The 27,063-nt window shown below is 37.6% G+C and overlaps 1 protein-coding gene across 1 annotated transcript; it reads right to left on the minus strand.

The window, feature by feature from the left end:
• Window positions 1-1,759: 1,759 nt before the first annotated feature.
• On the minus strand, window positions 1,760-26,067 carry LOC145230219 (uncharacterized). Its single transcript, XM_080095602.1, has 26 exons — window positions 25,971-26,067; window positions 23,475-23,629; window positions 20,967-21,077; window positions 20,048-20,193; window positions 18,690-18,880; window positions 17,909-18,015; window positions 17,468-17,609; window positions 16,994-17,111; window positions 16,057-16,145; window positions 15,534-15,646; window positions 14,228-14,401; window positions 13,376-13,505; window positions 12,460-12,630; window positions 11,824-11,981; window positions 10,588-10,747; window positions 9,918-10,021; window positions 9,045-9,492; window positions 8,453-8,530; window positions 6,629-6,749; window positions 4,932-5,021; window positions 4,199-4,652; window positions 4,018-4,125; window positions 3,620-3,929; window positions 3,390-3,551; window positions 2,778-2,879; window positions 1,760-2,598 (listed from the first exon to the last, which is right to left on the minus strand). The coding sequence occupies exons 8-26, from the start codon at window positions 17,044-17,046 to the stop codon at window positions 2,432-2,434; spliced, it is 3,192 nt and encodes a 1,063-aa protein (XP_079951728.1). The 5' UTR covers window positions 17,047-17,111; window positions 17,468-17,609; window positions 17,909-18,015; window positions 18,690-18,880; window positions 20,048-20,193; window positions 20,967-21,077; window positions 23,475-23,629; window positions 25,971-26,067; the 3' UTR covers window positions 1,760-2,431.
• Between the last annotated feature and the right edge of the window lie 996 nt (window positions 26,068-27,063).

The following is a 27,063-nucleotide window of genomic DNA, read 5'->3' on the forward strand; positions in this document are numbered from 1 at the left end:
GTGAGGCTCGTTCTGGGTGTTTCGACACACGGAACGTTGGCTCGTCCCCAGCTCCGTCACAGGTGACGTCAGAGCTCGGGAGTCGGTTTCACCGCCGGTTTCCCGAGCAATGGCGGCATTTTGTTTCGGCGGTAGCAATGGGGACAAGTCGAGTTGGCTTCTGTTTGCAGCGTCGGCCTCTCGCCTTGCTCGAGAGGATCGGTGCTAGGCCTTGTGTGCCCGGCACCGCTCCTCTCTTGTCGCAAGTCGAGGTGTTGTCGTTGCCCGTGCCCAGGTGGGCGTGGAGAGGAGGATTAAATATATACGATCGTTTTTGTTTGCCCTGCTGGTTGCTGCTGCTGCTGCGCCGCTGCTCCATCGACGACGACGATCAGTAATTATTTCACAGGTAGCAGCGAATGAAAAATAAAAGAGATAAGTGAAAAAGAGCCCAAAGCTCTTTTTTCCAAACCGAGCCCGCTCAAAGCCGGCAATTGCGGGAGCGAAAACATCCCGCAAGGTGGCAGCTTCTTAAACAAGAGAGGGGGGAAGCAACGCTGGAGCAAAAGCCCCAGCAATGCAACCTCTCTCGTCCAAGAGGAGCGGAGCTGGTCCTTAGCTTATAAGGAGGCGATGGTACTTGCGCACCGAAAGCTCTACGTCACCGCTAAGCAAAGTGCAAAGCACCTGATCAGCAGTGACGCGTCGAGCCCGCCTGAAGCAGCAAGACTTCACCTCCTAAAGCTAACAGAAGACTAAAAATTGCCCTTTTTCAATCCCTTTACCCAACTTCCGTTTGTGGTTTTTCAGAACCTAATGCAATTGGTCGTACATAAAACGTTTTATTTCGTCAGAAAATAATAGGAAACGAGACATGCATCGACGTGGCATTTAGTGGTAGTGTAACGACTACGAGATGTCGCAATTGAGCGGGCGGGCGGGCGCGCGCTCTTGCACGCCCAACGCAAACCGTCGCCACAACTAGACATCGTCCCCACACGACCGTCTAGCGGGCATTGGTCCTTCCGTTTGCGGCGTCATCGGTCAAGACGACTTAGCACCGAAGCACAAGTCGCGACCAAGGACGCCCAACAAACGGGAGAATTCCTCGACGTCCGGCCTTGGTTTGAGAGCTGAACATCGGCGAAAGCATCGGCTGGACGTCGAAGACCACCCGCTTGCGCGACACTTTGTGTTTGTGGGTGGTGTGGGTTCACCCCAAACAGTCAACTTCCAGCAACCTCGCGCTCCTCTTAACCCAGAAGAGAAGTGGGAGGAGCAAGACGAGCGACGTAACAACAAAACGCTGTTTTTGCTCCATCTTAATTGGACTTATTTCAGCTCATTGCCTCATACTCTGCCGCTGATTGATAGGTAATAGCACCGAATGGTGTTTTCCCTATTTTGAGAGCATTAAAGGAACCCAATGTCATCATAATTCTGTGCTAATAGAAATGCAATATGTTTAAAAATCATTATTGACGAGTTTTTGTTTCAAAAATTTCTTTTTTTTGCTTTTAGGTATTGATATATTTGATAAAATTCAATCTGTATCGTCCATTTTAGTTTCTGTTTAACTTAGATTTCTACATACCGTTTTTTTATGAACAATATTTGAATAAATATAGACTTTTTTCCTGTTTGAAGCCTAACAATGTTTTTAGTTACCCGATATTGAGTGGCTTGTTGCTGGAATGTTCAATTTTCACAGGTTTTGCCTCCTACCTCATGTTTAAATCACGTTCAATCGAAATCGTCAAAATATCACATTGATCTGATATTTCAAATGTAGGCTTACATCACTGCATTTATTTAAGTGCAACTCGCGATTTAAGCGGTCGACCACAAAAGTATTATAATATATGTACCGCCAAGATTTTAGATAATAATTGGTTGCTTTGCGGAGATTATGGTCATTTGGTTCAAAATGCTCAGAGTTTAGATTGTGAAAGGGGTTCAATTACATGTTCACAAGTAAACGCACGCGACCCAGTGTAGAGAACTTTTAGAGCACGTTCGTGAAATAAAAACCTGTGATGCAAGTACGTGGAATAACAGACAATTGTTTAGTTCTATTTGGAGCTTTGTATTTTGGACAACGAAGACAGAAACAACATTAAAAGTTCAAGGGGGAAAACGGTTGAAGAGCAAATTAGCGCAAGATACCAAGTAGATGGGAGACATATACACGAAACAATGTACTCCTGGCATAGAGATAGATTTATACTAGAATAATTAGATTAATTTCAGCGCCTTAGTGCAGACAAACGACGTGGCTCTGTTAAGGGTAGAAACCGTGGGGAAAATGTTAAGCAATTTACTCTTTGTCCATTTGTTGTGAAAGATTTGAAATCGTAAAAAAATGTCGAGCTCTGGCAGCAAAAGTTAAGAATTCGGTTCTTACACCGTTGCCATGGGAACAAAGGGTAAAACGTGATTTCTCTCCGGGTCGTCATGGCAACGGATGTGGCGCGTGTACTGCGGTTGACTTCCGTACATTGTTGCGCGGATCAAAATAGCACGTGTCTGTTTCACTGTCGGGTTGAGGGACGAACTCGGGTTGAACCGACAACAAATCGTGCCAGGGAAGATCGGAAAACATCGGATTGCTTCGGATATCTTCGGAAAATCAAAGGATAAGTTTGTGAAATGTTAAATTCATAAATGTGTGTTCAGTTGTCACATATTTGCCCATCATTATGATTATAAGATTTGGTTGAGTACCGAGCATCAAAAACCGCGGTGCACGGTACCTATACCTGATAAATAATGTGAAGTTGTAGTTTATTTTAAATCACCTTTTGAGCCTGCTCGATCGTTGGAATCTTTCGTTAGCAAATGACGAATCAATTTTACTGCGTCGTCTGGTAGAATTTCATCTCCTTCAGGCCACTCGATGTCTACAACGAGAAAAACAAATTTGCAACAAAATGGATGGTAAAAAATTTTGAAATAAACAAAGAAGCATTCAACCAATCAAAAGTCAGTGACGTCAAAATTATAACATGTCCATAAATCAAGTACATTTGCCGCTTGATAGGCTGCAAACAGTGCACACTGTTTCAACATATAAGGTCTCATCAGTGCAGCTGCTGACGAGAGATCGGCCGTGTTAGCTAGTATGGCTTGCAGGCCCTAAACTTTTTTTTAGTAGTTTTCTGCCTTCTGACGACCATTCAAACCGATCTATACCGCTAATGAAAATCTGACATTTTTACCTGATTTTAAAATAAAATCAAAGGCTATAGCCTTTCCGTTTTTTCGATTTGGAGTGGGGTGATAATGTCGCAAAATACAGACCTAATTTGGGCCTACGTTGCAAAAAATATCAGATTGAGGCTTAAGTATAAAAAAACAGCTTATAACTTATACGCTGCCAGTCAAAACATGCATAACGCCATAGCTCTTACCGCCTTTCAGGATATTGGAGAAAATTTTCTCGAGACTTTCGTCAGAAAATGGGGTTACACCAACCATAAACTCATAGAGACAAACACCGAGGGCCCACCAATCCACCCCTGGGCCGTGGGGTTGCCGTAGCAACAATTCGGGGGCCAAATAGTCCGGGGTACCTGCAGGACAGTGGGTTAGGCTGAGTGGTATTGTTATGAAACAAAGTCAATTGATGCAGAAAACTCACCCCATATTCTCGATTCCATCTGGGAGTTTTTTCTGGGTCTTCTTACACTTCTGGGGGTCCGAAGTGGGGTCGGTTTGGGGGTGAATAGTCTATTAGCTGTGGGGGTGATAGCCAGGGGACGCAGGCGGTTTTTAGGGGTGCACAGTGACGTTCGAATCGACGGGGAGGGCTGAAAATTGAACCGGGTCGCTTGTTTGGGGGTATGTGGGGGAAAGGGAAGTTGTTTGGGGGTACGGGGATGAAATGGGACCGTTTTAGGGGTGTTGTGACGAAATTGGGTGATGCATTTGTTTAAAAATTGGGAATCTGTCTGAAAAACATTTAAAAAAAAACAATTATATTGAGTGTTAACAAGGAAGGAATAAAGATTTAAAACTCGTAAAAACAAGAGAGCTTACCCCGTGCCTGTGAGGGGTACGTGAAATTAACAAACCCAACGACGGGTTTTCCCCGTTTCCGTGTGAGGTCATCATGGAAAGGGGAATTCCCTCGACGTTGCCGTGATTCTGCAGAGGAAACAAAATGGCGTCGAAAAAAAGTTGCGACTCGTGCAGCAAACTTGTTGTCACATGATTCTACCTGCACACTGACGTCATTAACACGATTCTCGCCGTCTTTCGCGTTGCTATGGCAACCGAACGGCACGGGTTCGAGCTCTCCGTCGCTCTCTAGTGACGAAAGCGACGCGTCGTGTGGGTTAGGAGTGAACGGTACCGCATCGTCCTTCGTCAGGTCGTTCCAGCTCACTGAACGCGACCCACGTGACAGTCCAGCACGTGACCCAGCCGCGTTACGCATGGATGGTTTGCGGTGGTGATCTTTGGGGCTGAGCGAATCGGGAAAGTTGTGTTCCAAAACGGGACTCAAAATTCTCCGGCTTTTGTTTATCGTCGTGTCTGTGACGTAATCGAGCTTCATGGGGGGATGGACCGCTATCGGTGAGATGTTACCCATTATGCAATGGTCGGTTGTACTTCCGGTGGCCTGGTCTTTGTGAATCGATGTGTTTCGGGATTTTGGCGAGGTACTGAATCTGCGTTGTTCAATGATGTGGTTTACGATCAGGTAGCTTAAGAGGCATGAGTAATTGCCTGTATTACTTGAAATGAAATGGCAGTTAACAAAACAAATATATGGCAAAAAATATATTTTGTTTTAGATTATGATCAAGTAAAAAGTATAAAACAACTTAAATAGTGATGATTTATTTGTAAGTAGTTCTAAACACATGGTTTGAATTGACATTATGGATTTGGTTACATAGAACAGTTGGGGTTTTATGAACTTGATCACAAGTGCCAGTATCACTTACCCAGTTGAATCGAGCCCCACTATTCCACTTTCCATACTAGTTCCACGACGCACTGCTTCATTATTTTGTTCATCTAGGAATGATGAATCACTGAGGCAAAAAACAAAGAATTATCAGCAAAAATATTCAGACAAACGATTTATAGATTTATTAGGGCTTGTTGTAGAGTGTAGCCCAGTACTTCAATGTTTTTATTGTTAGGAATTGCTTATCTTCCATTTTTTGACCACTACTGTTTAGAAACCCAGTCTAACATACTTCCAATGCATTTTGAACAAGCAATTTTAAACTATTTTCTAAATGTATGTTGGATTGTAAACTGGGAACAACAAATAATAATCAAAAAGACCATTTTTTATCACTTGGTTAGTTTAACACAGGGGTGTCCGAACTGCGGCCCACAGGCCAAATGCGGCCCCCGACGGCATTTTAAGTGGCCCGGGGCTGTTTTTTTTAAATTGTGTTGCGTATGGCCCGCCATAGTTTGGAACTTTGGATTAAGTTTTTGGGTTTGGGCGACGCTACATCACGCAAAAGCTTTCCATGGAACTTCATTTACCGGTAAAAAGAAAGGTGCTGATTCAACAAAATCACAAAATTTCCTTAAATCCTGTAAATTTGTGTCTTAATTCTGAAAAAACGTTGGCCCGCGGGCGTCTTTACCTGGTAAAATTTGGCCCCTGTTAAAAAAAGTTTGGACACCCCTGGTTTAACATATTTGAGCAAACCTTAATTTAAAGGAATATGTAACTTTATAGGACAGTTAGTAACATTATTGCCGAAACAAAATATAAATGCGGACCGGTTATAAGAACGATTTACCAGAAAACATTGGATTGTATAATAAATGTAACTGATACTCCTGCTCTAGATTTTAACAGCACATTAAAAACCAAGACACCAGTGTTTCTAATATAAAGACACTCTAAGCATGTGGACGAAATATGGAAATCTCCAAACATGTATGTGATTTTACTCTAGATGCTCTAGAGCAGTGGTTCTTAACCGGTGGGAAATTTCCCACCAGTGGGAAATTTAATGTTTTCGGTGGGAAATTATCTAAGTCAGGTAACCAAACTCGGTCCCGCGGGTCGAACCCGGCTTTGAATTAATCGTTGAAAGTTACTTTAATAATATTTTTCAGCAAAAACATGTAAGATTAATTTCAGCAAGGCTTACAAGACACATATAAATCCAAAGGCCGTTTGTTACATCACAGACAAGACTAAAGTATCAATGACTTTGCTATTGTGCACGAATAAAAGCCTTTCCTTTGTTCATTGTGATGCAATAAATGCCTATTGCAAGTAGAGGAGACTCTTCAATATTCCAAAAACTTTAATCTCTCACAGAAGCACTATTTAAACTAAATAAGATTGTAGTATACCTTTGGAGTTCCAGACCAAATCGCTTCACGAAATTATTTCATTAAAAGAAATTTTTTTTACGTTAACGTAGGGCACAAAACATCAGTATAAAAATAACAGAGTGGGAAATTCGAAGTTGGTGGTTGACTTTAGTGGGAAACCACACCAAAAAGGTTAAGAACCACTGCTCTAGAGTCTAGATCCTGCTCTAGATTTTAACAGTATGTTGAAAACCAAGACACCAGTGTTCCAAATATATAGGAACTTGGTTAAATCAGAATCAAAGTTTTGACTTAATTAAAATATCAAATCACAATCAAAATTATATACCTCATCTGAGGACGAGATATGAAAGACTCATCTCCGTTTCCCCTGATTAGTTCAATCGACTCATCATGTGCCGGAGTAGAGTGATGAATCCGAGTCTGTTCCGGCGAGGAGTGAAAAATTCCTATGTGGAAAAAAACAGGATTTTTTTCATAAAATTTCTCAGCAAAATCACTGACTTTATTTGGCTTTCATTGGCTAGTTTGATTGGTGTAAAAAATAGGCTGGGTAAAACACATAAAAACATTATATTTATACCATCACTGTTTAAAAAATAATTTGAAAATCTATAACACCACATAGGCAGGGCACATCAAATTTTGATGGGGTGAAAGCACAAATTTTGCAAAAGCACAAATCACTATATTATCTTGCTTAAACTTTGTACCATGTAAACACGGCATATATTATAACTGGGTTTATGCCTGTTTGTGACATTTTAAACAATTTTGGTCAATTATATAGGCAGTTTAAACTACATTCTTAGTCATTTTTTTAAGAGATTGTTTTCGGTAACAAATAAGCATCAAAATGAGGTTTTAATAAACTTTCCTCTTTGTTTAACTTGGAAATATTAACAAAACATCCAATATTTCAATGTGTTCATCTGTTAAATGAAAAGGAAAGTTTATGAAATAGGCACTGATACTGTATTCATGGAAAAATCTACTAACACCATAACTCATGTCAGCCGCATACTTAGCTAATTTTCTATAGGTGGCGGAAAGAGCACAAATCCTATTGAAAACGGTATATCTCAAAATATGCTGACGGTTAGGGCTATTAGGGTTGGGGTTAGGTATTAACAATAAAGATTCAATGAAATTTAGTTCTTAATGCAAAATATTTAAATTTTCCAAATTTTTAAACTTTTTTTCCAACCCTACCACTCTTTAGCTCAGCGGTTCCCAAACTTTTCTAAAATTTTTGCCTGGTGGACCCTTAGTAATTATTCTGATATTTCGCGGCCCTATAAAAATCAAAGACTACTATATAGGAAAATACAAAAACCACACCATTAAAAGAAAAAGCAAATTCGCTAACTAAAGACTAATACAAAGCAGGCATTACACCCGAGAAAGCTTTGTTATCGAATCACAATCATTGCTGTACATTGCGGACCCTCTAAAGCTGCTTTAAAGCTTTGAAAACTAATTCTGACTGCGGACACTCTGTAAATGCTGTGCGGACCCCATTTGGTCTGCAGACCCCAGTTTGGGGACCGCTGCTTTACCTGCTAAAAAAATAATTCAGCTCCTATGCCATCTAAATTTAGCTAAATGTGCGACTGATGTGAGTTATGGTGTTAGTAGCTCTACCATGTTTATGAGGTTATAATGTTTTCATGCACATCCATATTTCATTGTTTAAAACAGGATTTAAAATCTCTTGCAGCATATTAGCACAGCTACATAATCCTAAAGAGAACAAAACTAGAATTTTTAATGACATGGATCCTAATTTGTCATTGTATGAGTGGCTCAGGAAAAATAATGAATTAATATCTAGAAAAGAGTCAAATCTCTCATGAATCATAACATTGTGGACCACATTACAAAGTGGTTGAACAAATGGGATTTGACATTGACTCTTTAGCCTGCTACTTCCAACAAACTGGAGTGCAATAGCTAGTCTACACTAGCATATACAGCCAATATATTGTCACCAGTTGCACTGATGAGATATTGTAGGTCAAAACAGTGTGCATTGTCTGCAGGTAACTTTTCATTGTAAGCACACCGCTTTAAAACCACAAACAGTAGGTTCATCCGATACCTTAGGGTAGAACAAACCTTAATTGTTTATCAGAATTCAGAAACCACTTACTTGTGGCAGGTTGCTTGGGTGATAAACTTTCTGCTTCCGAGCTTAAAATACTTCCAAAATCGGAGGCACTGTTGTCAGCTGCAAAAGAATGAAATAGAAAGACTGTGGTAAACGGATGGAATTATTTGTAATACTAATAGAATAGGGACAGTCAGTTTGGCAACAGAATATCAAAACTGATGGTATTGTTATAGGGATGAGCCGTACCAAGCTTGAACCTGAGTACTCGGCACTGAGAATCGATGTTTTTGATGCTCGGTACTCGGTGGAGTAGTTGCATGAACTGGACAGAGCATTAAATTTGCATATTTATCTCCTCCTGCTAATCTACGAAACTAGTCTAAAAGATTTTCAAAACGATTGGCTGTTTTTAAAATGCGTTAGCTGGGGAAAAAACGCAAGCTAGAAACTGACGTGAAATTTGAAAGTGTTTGTGACATCACAATGCACCAAGCAGGCTTGGTCGAACACCGAGCACTAATGTGAGATGCTCAGTGTTCGACCAAAGAAAACATTTGCAGTTTTGGCCCATCCCTATTATTATATATTATAATATGGTACACAACTTAAAATAAACCTACTATTTTAGTACCTGAATTGTCGTGGTGGTTTGAACCTTGTTTGATCTTGTCCTCAAATGAAAGCTCCTTCAAACTCATGTCCATGTCAGATATGCTTTTCTCCAATGAAGTGGAATGGCGGTGAAACGAGTGCTGATTGGTCGACGATGCAAACGATGCATCGTGATTGGCTGAAACTACATTGTCACCTTTAGCCTTTTCCCTTAAATCATCCTTGCATGGAGTTTTGAGATCAGATGAACTCGAAAGTGCAAGGTCAGGTGACGACATTGACCTTGATAACTTTCCGTGTGGTGATGTTAAAGATAAATTGACTTGAGAAGTTTCTAAAAGTCCCAGATCGGGTTTTGGTACCGAGTTCAAACGAATACGAGGTACAGTCGATTGGTTGTGAGCGACCTCCGGTGACAAGTTTTGCTTGAGCCCGGCATTTTCAAAAACTGGTTGTACATGTTTGCTCTGCAACATAACAAGTGTCTGTGTTTAAAGACATGGTTCTCTACCTTTAATACATACATGACATTTTATTTTAAATTTGGTAACAGCTTTGTGGCTACCAGCGTTCTTTTTACTATGTGAAACTTGCCCGAAGTGGTTAAGGTTAGCGACCCCGGTACTAGAACATCAATAAATAGACTTTGCTTAAATCAATGGTTTAATACAACGACTGTAAATAGCTTTTATTTGCCTTATTTATTGTTGTGTAATAATAAGAATCGTTGTACGATAATGAAAAGAGTTTTATTGCATGGGCCCAATGGAAAGTGAGTACTTTGTTGTTTTGTTTATTGTTTATGTGTATATATTATAGTGTCAATAAATTACCTTTACATATCCCATTCTACCTATAACTTAGTTAAGTGCAGAATTTTTTTAATTTATACCTGCTGAGTTAGCCACAAGTTATCGATGTCTGTTGTGAGTCCTGAATGTCGACATGATTGGACCTTGCGTCGTTTCGAAGGATGGAACGGGTATTTTAGTTGATCTGCAAATTTGCCAAGCAAAATATGATTAACTGCCTTAAAAATTACATTTCAGAACCAAAATTTTTATTTAAAGTTTTAAACTTAAGTTTAAACGCCATTTTTATTGAAAAAGTTTTCAAATGACCAATAACATAGTGATTTAAGCCCAGAGAGGCTGAGTCTAAAGCCAGGGCGGAATCCAGTCCGATTTAATTAAACCCAGTTGTTCTCAATCTTATATGTATCAAGTACCACCAAAAGACAATTCCACCTAAACCTTGTTTAAGTAGGGAGACCAAGAGATAAATCTATTTTTCTCGACCAGTCTGGCATATCTGGGAAACCAGCATGGTTAGCAAATTGAAAAGAATGCCCAAGAAAAGAGTTTCGCCCAAATTCAGGACTGAAAAGTTGGGTCAGTTGCAATTTTTAGATATGACTAAAAATGGGTTTAACAGAAAGCCGCTCATGTACCACCGGAAAGGCTCTGACATGCCACTATTGTAACATGTACCACAGGTTAAGAACCACTGCTTTAAACTTAAGTATGTCTGGTCAGATTTTATCTCTTAGAAAGCTGAGTCACCTGAATTGTGGGCAATTTCACCACCCTCCGAGAAACAATGTCTGTAAGCACCCTGTTCGTCAATACTCATGTTCGAAGTATTCTTTTCATCCCCAGAGGAATGCCGTCTCTGCTTGCGACAGATCGCTGAAGGACTATCCATATTGCCAGATGGTTTACGCTGCACAACATTAATATTGTAAAAGCATTAAGCCTATAGATGTTAAGCTGCAGACAGTGCACACTGTTTCCACCTATAATGTCTCATCAGTGCAGCTGGTGATGAGATATCGGTTGGTAAAACATGGCTCTTTGGTAAGCTGCTCCCTACAAACTGGGGTGCCAAAGGAGGCTACATTATTTTATACGACCGATCTCTCGTCACCAGCTGTACTGATGAGGCCTATTAGGTGGAAGCAGTGTGTACTGTCTGCAGCTTAGCATATTGTTTAGAGATGGAAATTAGAATAGCAAAATCTGGGAAATTTCAATCCTTAGCTAAGTTTTTTTTAACTTGAATAGCTTTAATCAGGTACAAATTTTAAATAGAGCCAATGGAATGCAAAAATATAAAAAAAAACTTTACATTATCTATTTCAGAATGCTTCTGGAAAGGTTTGTATTACCCATTCCAAGCTATACAGGGTGTATAAGAAAGGCCTGTTGGTTAAGTCAGGGGTCTGCAGAGACTGGTGCCAGTCAGTGAGGGATTTGTAACCATACTGCGCAGAAACAATTCATTGTGCAAGTAAAGCATAAGACAAGTAGGGAAATGTTTATATCCAGCTAAAATCAGTTGACAATTTAACAAACAGCAAATATATTTCACTAATAGAGCATCTATAAAGGGCAATAAAATAGATTAAAATCAGAAAAGGCGAATAGTTCCTTCACAAACACGACCATTCCCTAACGCAAACCTAGCATACTAAACCGACTGTGAACATGCATTGAAAGATATGAAACGGACGAAAGATAAAAAACGCTTGATCCCTTTTACTGCCCTATATAGGCATTGAAGGTGTTTTTGTGGTGAAATATATTTGTTCGTAAAAAGATTGTCAACTGATTAACACCTGGAAATTAACATTCGCTAACTTGTGATGTAATGAACGGTGGAAATGGTTGCAAGAATGGTAATAGAACAAAGAATGATTTCCAGAATTAATTTACCAGTAGGGCATAAGAAACACAACAGAGATTTTATTCCTAACCGTTTGCTTTCCTGCTACCAATTGAATTTTTAGAGTAACACACCTCAAATACATCATCTTGGGTAGCCTCAGTGCAGCCTGATGTGTCTGCAGCCGCTACACTTAAGTGTTTGTGAAATGAACGACGCCCGTCTGAAGAAACTGACGAGTCACCTGACACAGCATTTATTGTGGGAGTAAGACAAGTAGGGGAAATATAATCTGCAAAAACAATGACACAATAATTAAATTGTTACCATGCAAAATAGGGTCGTTTGTCATTTCATTGGGGGTTACCAAACATTTTTCACTGCACGCAGAATAAGCTTAATAATGTTTTGGTCGGGCCGCATAGTTTACATGCCCTTGCGCAGTTTTTCTAAATTTAGCTCATGCGGTGATATTTATAGGGCTGCCAAGATATGGTCTTTCTACAATCCTACTTAAATTCTGGTGATGCGACTGTTAAATTGTATAGTTAGACTCAAGTTTTGAGAATATCACAATTTTGGCACACATACGATTTGGCAAACTAAAAAATGTGGTCGCAGGCCGTATGGAATGACCCCTGCATTGGGAGTTACCAAAAAATTAACCATATGTGATTGATGTTTGAGTGTGTTAGTTCTGAATAATCGATTTATCTCTTGCAAAAGGGTTCTGAAAACTTCTAAAGGGAATAAAATAGAGCCCAACTTACTAAGTATATTGTTATGTCGTGCTGCAAAATGTCTTCCACAAGATTTCATTTTGTTTCCTGACATTTTTAGGCTTCCAGGAGTTTGCATAAGGAGACTTCGCTTTTCTGACTCTTCAAGAGGGGAAAGTAAATCCCTTACAGAAGTAATTGACCCCGACATAGAACCAATTCCTGAAAAAAAAACAGTGTTATAGTAAAAAAAAAAAAATTCTGGACACAATTTTGACCAACATAAAATATTCAAACTCAGTAGAGATGGGCCAAGCCGAACCAGACCCAAGTATTCTGTATCGAGCATCGCAGTTTTTATTGATCGATTCTTGGCCGAGCAGTCACACAAACTGACCCAAGCATTAAATTTGCATATTTAACCATGTTAACATACTAAACTGGTGTTCAAAATGGTACCGAAGAACAAAAATGATTGGTTTTAAATACGTTAGAGGTGGAAAAATGCTTACAGTTCAATGTAAGTGATGTAAGGAACTTTGAAAAGCTACAAAACTAGTTTGAAATTCGGAATGTTTGTGATGTCACAGTGCACCCAGCGTGCTCAGCCGAACACCACTTTGGCCCACCCCTAAAAGTTAGTACATATATTGTAATGACCTCACTACCGTGTTTACTTATGTGCATTGAAGCCATTTGCCGTTTTATTTTAGCGGGAATGCCTACTTATAAACACTTGTTTCGCGTTGCTCTACCTCTTACATAACATGACTTGGCTGCACATTTTTGCATGTGTGCTCGCAATATTTAATTCATTGCTCTGAAGAAGCTCTACCGTTCTGGTGGGCTAAACGCCAGCAAAATAAGTTCTAAAAAATATTTGTTTTGTTTAGCAATACACCAGTTGAATGACAAATTTGTTAAATTGAGTTTTGAGTTTTAATTTAAATTGTTTTTATATCCAAACCTCTTTCACGAGCCAACACCATTCTGGCTGGAGTGTCTGTTATTGCTTGGTCATCTTTTATATTTGAATCAGGTGGCGTTATTTTATCGGCTTCAGGTAATCCATTTTCATCTACTGCAGCCTGGGAACCCTGAAAAAAAATTTAGAATTTAATTGTGTTTTGTCCGTCCAGAATAAATAGTAAGGTTTGATTAGCATTGGAGTATTAGGAACCAAACATTGCATCAGTGCTAATGTCAAGAAACTTATGACTCAAAGACAAAATGTATTCGTCTTTGTGACTATGTCTGGCTTTCACACAACACAAATCTTAGTTTGCATTTTCTAGCACAATATATAACAATAAACTATTGCATTTCTTTCAGGTACAGTAAACGTCGGTTAAACAAAATCAGTTTATCTGGATTATTTTATCTGTATCTTCATCTAATTTATTATTTTTATATGTCTTAATCTCGATTTTTTTTAAATTTTAATAGTAAATTTGCACATTAAACCATATTATAGTTCAGTGGTGATTATATATTAACTGCTTATTGTTTGCTACTTGTTGTACTACATTGTTTTCCACTGTATATAATATTATGTAGTGTAAACACTAGGTTAACTGATGTCATTGATATGTTAGTCGCCACCAGTGTTTACTGAATAAGTTTTAAGATGAAAAAATATGGTAAATTTACTGTCTTACAATCTGGCATCATTGTAGACAAAATGTTCAGTCTGGCAGCATTAGCCTAAATGGCAAATGACTTGTTGTCACAAGCTGCTCTAAAAAGACCCAAAAGGTTAAAGTGGTGTGCACTGGCTGCAACTATTAATCAGCCTAATTAACTACAAAACAAAGTGTACCTGTGCATTGTTTTCTTTTCCAGCAATCAATGGGCTGTTCACTGAAGGCAGATAGCCTTTATTCCCAGACTGTAGCTCATCAAATGAAAATCTCCGAGCTCCAAGTCGTAGAGCTTGGCTGCGGCGACCGGTGAAGGCTGGGCTTGCCAAGTGTCGAGATGATGGGGAATTTTGCTGTAATTAATTAAAATATAGTTTGTTACTGAAAGCCTTAGTGCAGTGGTTCTCAAACTGTGGTACGCTTGCCGCTAGTGATAGGCCAGAACTTTTTAGGTGGTACACGAGTAGATTCCTGTGATACCTAATTTAAAGTCCAATATACAATCGCAACTTAACTGATCTGCCCTGGTTTGGGCAAAACTCATGTTTTGGACAGTTTTTTGAAATTGCTGAATATGCTAGTCAGTGTGAGAAAATGGGCTTATTTCTTATCCATTTCTGTCCATTCAAACAGGTTTAGGACTTTAGGTGGTACACTGCGATAAAAAAAAGTTGTCAGGTGGTACGATCAGTATAAGATTGAGAATCACTGCCTCAGTGCAATCGTTGCCAGTCAGATAGGAATTTTGGGAAAGAATTTACTTTAATTTTTACATGTGGTTTGTGACAGACACTTTAGCTCTGGGATTATAACTTGTGAAGTTGATACAATACCCAATATTAAATGATCTTTGTATGGTTTAGCATCTACTATGTAGTATATTGGGAAGGAATGAAAATATTTAAAACTGTTAAGTGATAAATTAGTTGAAAAATGTTGGGAACCACTGCATTGGTCATTTTTGTCATTTGCAAATACATTTATCTGCCCATTTCAAGCTAAATGATGCTACTTATTGGCTCACTGAATGTTAGTGTAAATAAAAGCCAGTTTGAAATGCAAACCATTAAAAACTTACATTGTAAAAAAATTAGAAAATCCTAGCTCTAAAAGATAGCCGGGTTTTCATTGGAAATAAGACATCAATCGGAAGCCTCCAAGTGCATTTTTCTTTGTGCTTCTGCACGTGTGTGTGCGCATGCACCCAGGCAGGTGGAACTAGTAACACTGGAAATCAGCTAACACCCGGGTTGGTAGGTGGCGCAACAGAGCATATGCGGTAATAGTGCTGAATTATTCTTACCATAAACCCAAATTGCTGAGTCAGCAATATAAACACCAATGCTCCGTTGCACCACCTACCAGAAAATCCAAGACAGGGCGCTACCCAAATTCCAGTGTTAGTAGCTCTACCACTCGGGCCAAGTGTATCAGCCCATCACTACTACTAAGATTGCCTACATGAAGGTTTCAATTGTTACTTACGAAGTTAAAATTGGTGATAAGAGAGAGGACTTGACCGGGAGTTCGAAAATATTCTCTGTTGTTGGGTTTCGATGTCGCTGAAGGTGTTTTTACAACATCTGACATGTTTAAATCTAAACAATAAGAAACAATGTAATACCAGGCCGAAACAGTGTGCACCCTCTGCAGCTTATCATCTGTTGCCTTAATGCTTTTACATTGATACTGTGGCACTGAGCCAACATCACTTTGGCTCCCAGGCCTCTGTGGTGTTGGCCCAGTGGTGGCATCAAACAGAATAGGTGAGGCATGGCTTTTTGGCCTGTTACTCCCAATAAACTGGAGTGCCGTTGGATGGCTACACAAGCCAATACGGCCGATCTCTCGTTACCAGCTGCACTGATGATGCCTTATAGGTCGAAACAGTGTGCACTGTCCGAAGCTTAATGTTATACCATTGACGAAAAAGGAAACTTAACAAACAAAAAGTATAATGTAAATGCTTGATGCCTGATGCTTATACAAATTTAATGTAATATATTACCTCGATCGAGGGAAACAGATGACAAACCAAAGTCAGTGAGTTTAATATGTCCTTGTGCAGTTATCAGCATATTGTCAGGCTTTAAATCTCTGTGGAAAAGGATTTGACATTTCAAACAGGAATTTAAGTAGTTAATAAAACCACTAAAAGGACTTTAATCAAAAATCTCTCTTAAGATGATTTAGTCAACCAAAAGGAAATAGTGTTGATGTGTACCATATTTACTCGATTGTAAGCCACAGCTTATATTTTTTTTCCTGCCGTTTGTGCGGCTAATTACAGAGGACAGTTTACATTTTTTTTTATAATTTCTACACTTCAACTTTTTAACTTATTTGGGGTTCAAAACCTGTATGCATCTACACACTATACGTTCTGCTGGGTACAAATTTCAACATAACTAACAGATATGTGCAAATAGTTATACTATGTAACAACAGAAAGGTGTATTATGAAACAATCATACATAAAATTCCAGCATACGGCTTACATTATTTTTTTAAACCTCAACACGTGGCTTACAATCGAGTAATGTGGTATGTCCATTTATATAAGAAGAAAGGGTACTCAAATTAACTTCAAATTAAGGAAGCATGTATCAAACAAAATTTTCAATAAGAGTACAACATAAACATGTAAGATTAAAAATGGTTTCAAACCTGTGTACAATGCCAAAAATGAAATGTTAGCACACAGTCATCTGGGGGTAAACCAAAGTAAAAAAAGTTTTTAGTTAAGCGGAATAAGTGTGTAAAAAAAAGTAGATTTTTTTTAAGTCCGCGACAGTAAAACAGAGAAAGACCTCTGTGTTTGCATGATACATCCCTTATTATATTTTATGTTGACTGAAGTGTTACTTCAACTCTTAAGTAGAAGCTTACACTTCTCAATGACAACAAAACTGTAAGCTGGCTCTGTGAAGCATTTTCATACAAACCTTGCTTCACTAAACTGGAATTGAATTCCTATTGTCTGCATTTTCTCCTGCATCTCAGCTGTTAGATTGTTTGTGACAACAAACTTGATTCAGCGACATTCGATCATGCATTTCATACCTGCAGAAAAGTAGCTAACCACATTATCTTATAATAGTGGTGAGTAATACAAAGATGCACAAAACACTATTTACAATCGTAGAAACCACATGCAAACACTTCTTCTTCAACTAGAATCTAATATAGCAGCTAAAATATAAATTGTTGTTTTGCAGTGGCTCATACCATGATCAGTTATATTACATATTACAAGTCTATATGCAGGTATTTATCTTCAATGTAATGGGTGTAGAAGTAAAGTTAAGAATTGCATTGCTTTACAGCATCACATGTTATGTGCGACTATTGCTTAAAAAACAGTTTCTGTCTAACAGTTCGAAGATTAACACAACTTGATCAGATCTGTATTATCTTACTATGTATGGGGTTGGGATAGAACTATATCTTCTACATTTGTGGTAAAACATCTTTCTTCGCTGACGAAATTGATGTGCTGCAAATATCCTCATATTCTTTTGCAACAAGTGTTGGGATTTTGGTTGTGGTCTGGAAAAGATGCTGCAAAAAAAATAAACAACTGCTTAACCACAATTTTAGAAAGTAGTTAGCTGAAAACAAAACTACCACAGAGCTTGTGTGTAGAGAATACATTGTGTTGCAGATGTTTCTAAAATAGCTGTTGTCAAAATTAAAGCAAGTGGTGGTATAACAGTATAAAGAACAGATAAGATAAGTGTTTGTGACAATAAATGTTTTCGCTTTATGTGTTTGCTATATACAAGCTTAATTTGTTTTCAATTGTTTCTTTGACATATATTAAAATGTCCAGCTATGTTTACAAACTTGCTTTAACTCACCTTGGTAAGTGAAAGTATAAAGTTCAGTTGGAAGCAGCTGTTTGTGAGTTTGAAACATGAAAATGTGCCATGAATTCGATGAAGCTTTTGTGGATTTGCCAGCTTTTCTAAACACAAAGATTCCATTTGAAACAGTATCATTTTATGCTCACAGAAAAGTGCAAACTATAAAAATAGCACAATGCTTTAAATGTTGAAGCTAAAAACCAAAACACTCCTTAATACAATGGGTCCCAATGTATTTTACTCCACGCGCCACTTAAAATCTTATCCAACTTTATGTTATATTCCTCTAAAATACGTTGATTGCAGTTAATATATTCTTTTAAAGCAAAAAAATCAGAGCCAGTATATTTGTGTAGAACATAACAACGTTTCGACAAGTGCTATTGTCATTGTCAGGTTATAAGAAATAAAAAGCGACGGAAGGCACGCAACTGGTGGGCGACATGAAGATAACCTTGTGCGTCACCCAGTTGCGTGCCTTCTGTCGCTTTTTATTTCTTATAACCTGACGATCACAATAGCACTTGTCGAAACGTAGTTATGTTCTACACAAACATACTGGCTCTGATATTTTTGCTCAGATTATTCAAAACCGTGAATAGTGTACCTTAATATTCTATCAGTCCATTAAAAGGAAACTAAACTTTACACATTAACAAACTTTTCACCACAAAATTGTTAAGATTTGGTTGGGCATAATATTTTGTTTAATCAATCAAAATAAAACACATCTAAAGTCCCCCACTTGAAAACCATGCCTTGATAACTGAGTTACCTTTTCAAACACAACCGCAGCATTGCAAGGGTCTGCCAAACTTCCAACCATGCAAATTGTCCAAAAGCTGATCGAGTCAAGCAGACAAGCACAAGAATCCTCATCACAAACAACCACTCTCTTTTCATGTTTGGTTTTGTCCATTCCAAGGTCACCTGACCTTGAATTATACATCCACCGGAGGGCAGGTACTGTGATGTATACAAACATTGCACATTATATTCTGCCACATTAAACATGTAATGAAAAAAATAACTATTGAAGCACGCATAATAAAAACTAGAAGGGTGGCTTAGAACATATTGCCCTTGCACATACACTATGATCTATTTTAAAACATAAATATATTTCCTACGCTTATTTTGTATTGGGTCCCATATTAGCCACTGTTTTTTATAACCTTAGTTGTTTCTGCAAGCAAAAACTCATGGGTCCCCACACATGCAAATTTGTAGATAATGCATTTCAATAGATAACAATAAGTAAGTTTGTTATTGTGAAGACAAACACAGTGATTGGTACTGTGCATATTTAAATATGCTATATGGAGTAAAAACTATTTAAATTTAAAAAATCATTTTAGGGGGCTAGTAGGATAACTAATGGAGGTTCAACACACACAAACTTAAAAGTAGGAAACCACAGTGACTCAATCAATAGTACTGCAAAATTTCAGTCCAATCTGCCAACGTTTAAAATTTCCACCAGTAGAGGTGTTTTGAGCAACAACCGTTAATGTTTCTGACGTCAAAGGGCTGTTAACAACCCAGAACTGCAATGGCACCATAAAGGATAATTGGCATACTTTACAAGCTATCCAAATTTTAGCCAATTCTGACATTGTTTACAAACTCACCCCTTTTAGGGGTCTAGCGGGGTAAATACTGGGGTTATCAACAAAAACAAAGCGGGATGCACATCTACATAACTACATCTACCATCTGTGTAAATTTCAGCCAAATCCATCAAACATTTTATGGAAAAACGAGTCGGACAAACTTTGGGGAAAAAATACCCATTTTAGGGGGCTAGCGGGGTAAATACTGGGGTTATCAACAAAAACAAAGTGGGATGCACATCTACATAACTACATCTACCATCTGTGTAAATTTCATCCAAATCCATCAAGGATTTGATGGAAAAACGAGTCGGACAAACTTTGGGGCGAAGAAAAAAGAAGAAAAAAAAGAAAAAAACAAACATTTTGAGTAAAATCAATATGTGTCCCCTTCAGGGAAGGGGACCCATGATAAGGGAAGGGGACCCATAATTATTGCTAGAATACATTCTGCAGGTTTCTGCCAGCTTTAATGTATTACATTTAAAAATGTTCCATGCATTTTATAAATCAAAAATACCTTTGTAGGCTGTAGTTTGTTGACCCTGCCCTAGATGGAGCACTTGTTGAGGGTTGAAGTTGCTCACTTTGAGGTGGGATGGGATTAACACGAGGGAATGTTTGGAGTTTGGGGAAGCGTGATTGTGTTGATGATCGGATCAACAACTGCAGACAAAACACAAAATTAATAGGAACTTTAGATTAGTAGGTTGCAATGTATTTTGCTTATACCACAAACAAACTGATTAAATAAGCTCACACAATAAAATGTACAACTTTTGAGACCACATAAGCATTTACAGTTAAACTTAAAAATTTAAAATACACTTAGTTTCTCAGATTTTCCCAAGGTTGGCAATCTTTTTGCATATGTAGTAGGGATGGGCCAAAACTGCAAATGTTCGGTTTGGTCGAGCACCAAGCATCTCATGTTAATGCACGGTATTCGGCCGAGCACGCTCGTGCATTGTGACTTCATAAACATTCCCTATTTAACGCTGGTTTTGCAACTTTCTCAGGTTGCTTACATCACCAGCAGAGTATTAAGCTGTACAGGCCACAGAAGAGCACTTTTTAACCATCTAACGCATTTGTTCATAGACACCCTTTCAAACACTAGTTTTGTATGTTAGCAGTGCATGAATATGCAAGTTCAATGCTCGGGTCAATTTGCACAACAGCTCGGCCGAGCACCGAGCATCAAAAACAGTGATGCTCAGTACCAAGCACTCTGGTTCTACAGTACAAGTAGCCAAAAAAAATTCAAAGGTAAATCAGAAGAAGCTGTCTTTGTGATCAATTCTTTGTTATAATATATGTTGATGAAACCGTTGTCATATCAATAAGTTAAAACCAAAAAAAAACCTACACTACTCAATGACAACAAAACTGTAAACTGGCTCTCTGAATCAGTTCTCTACAAACCTTGTTTCACTAACCTGGAATCGAATTCCTGTTGTCTGCATTTTCTCCTGCCATCCAATTTGTTAGAAGTTCATCGTTTGTGACCACAAACTTGATTCAGCGACATTCGAACATGCATTTCATACCTGCAGAAAAGTAGCTAACAACATTATCTCATGATAGTGGTGAGTTATACAAACATACACAATATAATTTACAATCATCGCAAACCAAAAGCAAAAACTTCTTTTTTAACCAGAATCGAATATTGCATAGTCTGCATCCATTAACTTTTATGTAGTGGGTGTAAAAGTAAAGATAGGACATGCAATACATTACAGCAACACATATTATACTTTTAGCTTAAAAAACAGTTTCTGTTTTATAGTTCAAAGATAACACAACTTGATCAAATCATTTCATCTTACTATATATGCAGTAGAATTTGTATTTTCTACATTTGTGGTAAAGCAAAATCGCTATGTTGCGAACAACCATATATATTCTTTCTGACAAGTGTTGGGGTTTCAGTTGTGGGCTGGAAAAAAAGCTGTAAAAACTAGAAGGGTGGCTTAGCACATATTGCCCTTGCATATACACTATAACCTATTTTAAAACATAAATATACTTCCTATGCTTATTTTGTATTGGGTCCCATATTAGCCATCGTCTTTTATAACTTTAGTCATTTCTGCAGACAAAAACTCATGGGTCCCACATGCAAAGTTGAAAATAATGCAATTCAAGAGATAACCATGAGAAAGTCGGGTGTTGTAAGGTAAAACACAGTGATCGGCACCGGGCTTAAATAATAATACTATGTAGAATACAAACTATAAAACTAAAAAGAAGGGTGGCTTAGCACATATTGCCATTGCACATCCACTATAACCTATTTCTTAACATATATTTACATCCGACACTTATTTTATATTGGGTCCCATATCAGTCACTGTCTTTTATAACCTTAGTTGTTTCTGCACGCATAAACTCATGGGTCCCCACACATGCAAAGTTGTAAATAATGCATTTCAATAGATAACAATGAGTAAGTTTGGTATTGTGACGTCAAACACAGTGATCGGTACTGTGCACAAATAAATATGCTATATGGAGTACAAACTATTTAAATTTATTCCATTCATACATTTATTAAGGTTTTTCTCTTTTATGGACATCTGAGAAAAAAGTGTTAAATAGTAACAAAACAGGCCAAACCACAAAAATCAGCTGCTATTAATGGTGAATTGCACTTGACTGGAGGGGGTCTAGTTGAGTAAATAATAGGTACACAGAGTTTAACACAACAACCAACACCCACAAATGGTACACTCTACAAACTGTCCAAGTTTCAATTAATTCATACAAAAAATTAAACCATTTTGGGAGGCTAGTGGGGTAAATGTTGGGGCAGCAGGGTTAAATACAATGTTCTACACATATAAATAGCACACTCTACAAGCTATGTAAATTTCATTCAACTCTGGCATTGTTTACAAAATGGACCTATTTTGGGGGGCTAGTGGGGTTAATGTTGGGACAACAGGGTTAACTATAATAAACAACAACGATAAATAGCACACGCTATAAGCCAGGGGTGGGCAAACTACGGCCCGACACAGGGGTTCATGCGGCCAGCCAAATGTTGGTAAATTTTTAAGAGAAAGTTTCAGAGTAACACTGAATAGTATTATGAGCACAGGCGTAGTATTTTTAAAATACCGAAACACAGATTTACACAGATTATGTGCTTTAGCCTGTTGTTTCTACCACGTTATTGTGCAAATCGTCACTTGACACAATTTCTTCGTTCGATCAAAGTAAAAGCAATTCAAGTTTTCAAGTACAGCCCACTTTGCACTGTTGATGCCGAAACTTTGGTTACTTGGAATCAAGTTTAGTTCGTTGCACTACTTTGCAAACAGACATTAAACACTGGTTTAGAATCGTTAACACAGACCCGTACAATTAACACCCAAAGATGGATATTAAAAGCGGCTCGCATTGTTTAATGTTGACGCAAGGATTTAAAAAAAAACTGGTGTATAGCCTGTGTTGAAACAAATGCTTGTTTTTTTAAACAATTACAATTGTAGCGTTTCAACCAATGTTTGTGCAATCATTGAAGTGACAACAAACGTATTTGCACATAGCTGAAAATATACTATGTTAATATTTTGAGCTAAATCAGGGGTGTACAACCTACGGCCGATATGGCCACATGCGGCCGCGGAGACGAGTTTGTGCTGTCGTGACCGTATGTTGAAATACATGTACTGGCGGCCGTGACGTAACTAAAACTATTTTGCCAAATATTTTGATTTTTTAACAGCTAAAAACAGATTTCGTGAGACTGGAAGAACGATTACCAGTCTAGTAACCATGCATATGCGCCAGGTTTTTTATTCGCTTATTGTGTGCAAACAATGTGAAAAATCAGGCACTGCAATCGTCACAACAGTTTATGAATTTTAAATCTTTTGTTTGGTAAGATCAGTAATAAATATACACAACCAGAGAGTGGCTTAGCGCATATATACTACCTTTTAAGTCGCCAAACTTCACTGGGTTTTAGGTCGGGAAGTTCAAGTTTTATTTCAGCTCCAATCTTCCAAGTGTTGATGAACTTTATGATGGGAATCACACCTTCAACAGAAATTGTTCATCAGTGCAGGACAGGCAGAAACAAACAGGTCACCTACACAGAGATAGTTTCTGGTGTCACACTTGATATAAAGTCCACTACTTTGTGCAGGCAATCATAGATCACATACACTTGTAAAAACAAACTAATACAATGCAAATAGATCAAAAAAGACAAATTGGGGAAAAAGCATTACAGTATATTACAGTATATGAAAAAATTCATGTTTCTATCACATATATTTAAAACCCAAACGAAGAAAAAAGAAAAAAATACACTGAATCTCTTGTTTATTTTTAGTGTAAAGCATGATAGGTCATGTATCTCAATAGTTTATCATGACTTTTTGAAGTTCAAATGCACAGAAAAAAAACAGTCTATTTTTTCCATGTTTTTTAACCTAGTCGATAATAAGTTACTGTGCAAACTAGATATCAGGGAGTGGAACCACTTGTCATTGGTTCAGGTTTGGGTTTGCTAAAGAATTGTTTTCAAGAGTTTAGGTTCAGTTCAAGTTAAAAACATATACATTTTCGTGTTTAAGTTTTGTCACAGTTCAAGCAAGCTACCTGGTTTGCATTTTTTTTTAATCAGTTTAAATCTCATTTTGTTTAACTTAAATTCTACTCATTATCTACACAGCCTTTATAGTACAGACGGATCTGGGTAATTGCATTATCGATTTGCCAAGGGCATTTGATGTGATTAACCGGAATATGCAATAATCTGGTTGCTATGTAAACAGTACACGCCATTATGAAAAGTGCTCATTTTCACTTTCCCAGCTAAAACAAAGTTGTAGTGACGCTCAACTATGACTCTGGAGCAGTATTTTCTCTCCTTTGTTGCCGAGAATTGAAAAAAGTACTGTCAAGTCAAACTAGATTTATTACTCTCAGCGCAATACATGACGTCATGCTTCCTAACTGTCGTGTTTATGGTGCAATCGCCCAAGAGTATTAAAGAAACAGTAGAAACGCACACACACTGCTTAATTGGTGCACATGCCACAGTTCGCTTGATTTGTGCTTTGTCAGGTTTTTTTGAAAAGATGTATTACATCGCATCGTAGCCAAGGGGGGTCACTATTTAAAGTTAGGAACCTTCGTATGATGACGCTTTAGTCTTGTTTTGGGTAGTTTCCCTTATAAATGTGCTAGGTCACTAGCTTAATATACACGTAAAATGGCCCGTTGTTTCTAAACTATTTTGTTTTCAAATTCAAACCAACCGGTTAAGCGGCAAAGTGCTAGGATTTGTAAGCAAGCCCAAACCCGAAAGTACACAACCGAAACCTGGTCAAACTTACGACATTGGCACATTCTACACTGCAAGGGCGCTAAGGCGAGCTGCATTAGTTTCTATTATAACACATTATCCAGTTCAAAAAAATAATAATTGATTTTAGCAAAACCTTTTAACGACTCAGATTGTGGCGCTACTTTCTAGCTTACCCAGCAAAACTGCAGCTGCAAGATTAGCGTAACTGTCACTTGATCAACGTGTGATCGTTACTTCAAAAATTTAAACCAGCAACAAATATTAGAGGAATAAATGACTTTCTTAATCGGTGATCCACCTGATAAGTTGCGCAAGGTCTCAAATAGAAGACATAAAATATGGCAATCATTGGCATGTTACCAGTTACGTACCAGTTAGCAACTTTGCCAGAATACCAGTTTCGTAATTTTAACATTTTAACCCTGTATTTAAACGCTTGTTATAACACTATTGGCGATTAGATAAGCCAATAAAACAGAACCAATGTGCACAGCTTTGAGATAACGACTCCTAGTTATTGCACAGCGCTAAACTGAACGCCAATTTAATCTCCAAAAACTTTTAAAAATATTTTACGGTCGAGATGTGTCATTTTCAATGTTGAAATTAGATGCAACCACATCTTTTTCGCGTACATTACCTTTCGGAGGATTTGACTATCATATCAGCATTTTTTATCCAAAAAACTCGGTCTGCTCGACTTTTACATAAAGATCATCAATCCAGTTAATCGTATATTTCAATGAAAATCGATGCGAATATCCGGTTTATGTGATAAACGAGTATGCGATTAACCGGACGATTTTCTTAACAAATGATGGGCGACGGTTTGGGATTTTAATTGTGATGCAACTAAACGGATTATGCGGTTAACCGGTATGCGCTAAACCGGATTCGTCTGTACTTCATAACAATTTTAATAGTTATACATCTAACACCTTATAAAAAAATAAATAAAAAACTGCCGGAAGAGCTGAAATTTTGTTAATACAGTAACACCTTATAATTCATTATTTTTGACACACACTATAGCTATTATCCCACATGGACTATGTTATATTGTTCCAAAATAAACACTTTTGTAATGGTGATCACAAAATATTTTATAAGTTACCTGTTTCTGTTCTAGCTCAATTACTTAATTGTTGATCATCTTTTCTTAAAGCAGTTTTTATTCAATTGTCTGTCACAATATTCTACACAATGAGGAATAGTACTGTGAACTGCAAAAACAAAACCATTAAAACAAAATTTTTGAAAACCCCAACATCCACAATATACTAATACAGTGTTTATGATTTGGTGTAAAAACTTTAAAGCCATTTCGCTCATTGTTATGCAATGTTTATAGGATTTTTGTAAACTTGATATTAAAAACAGCAATGCTATGCATTAAAACACTGTAGTTTGTTTCAAAATACTTTTTGTGTCTGTTTGATTGCTGGAATCTTTTGTTACTGACATAATATTGCTTGCAACAGTTACAATGGTTTAAAAAATATTTGCACTGGAAAGAAGTAAACAACAAATGTAAAATCCTGATTTAAAAAAAAATGTTTGCCAAGTTTTTGGGATTTTGTCCTTGCTTGTATATGTTTCTATAGTTGCATATGTACAGTCTTTGTGACAGAAACTAATCAGTTATATCACTGACCAAAACAACAAGTACTTTTATCGGCATGTCACACAAATTGTATGGTGAACTGTATGACAAGTGCAAATCGAATATTTCGCATATAATATATCTATATTATAGAGTAATTTTTAACATTAGTTATGATTTTGCAACCATTTACTTTATAGTTTGTAGAGCTCTTCTGGCAAATGTAATTTTATTCCGCTGTTTCGACATCCTATACAGGTCCTATACTTATGTACAGTGCAACATGCATTCAGTGTTATTTACCCTGATGAAGACGACCTGGATAGGCATTCGAAACGTCGAAAAAAAACTAGATTTGCCAGAAGAGCTCTACAAACTTGATATTATGCCTGGCAATAATAGCTTATTTGTACTTTATAGTGCTACCATTTTGCCACAACCTTCATGGTATTTGCATTTCAACTGTTAGTTATACATTTAAACTGTTTTTGCATTTTTTGGTAAAAAAATGTTTTGCTGTATGAAATATGGTTGACATTACTTTATTGGCTCTTAATATTGACCTGACTAATTCAGGATAAAATCAATACAGCCACCAGCAAAA

Source organism: Phallusia mammillata, chromosome 5 (assembly GCF_965637545.1).
Source record: "Phallusia mammillata chromosome 5, kaPhaMamm4.hap1.1, whole genome shotgun sequence".
Classification (NCBI taxonomy): Eukaryota; Metazoa; Chordata; class Ascidiacea; order Phlebobranchia; family Ascidiidae; genus Phallusia; species Phallusia mammillata.

Excerpts from the sequence above, each read along its gene's own strand:
- LOC145230219 (XM_080095602.1), bottom strand. The coding sequence starts at position 17,046 with ATGCAGGAGAAAATGCAGACAATAGGAATTCAATTCCAGTTTAGTGAA. Across the intron at positions 10,748-11,823 it reads CCCAAGATGATGTATTTGAG|CGTAAACCATCTGGCAATAT; the intron begins GTGTGTTACTCT and ends AATGTTGTGCAG. Across the intron at positions 10,022-10,587 it reads TGAAATTGCCCACAATTCAG|ATCAACTAAAATACCCGTTC; the intron begins GTGACTCAGCTT and ends GCAAATTTGCAG.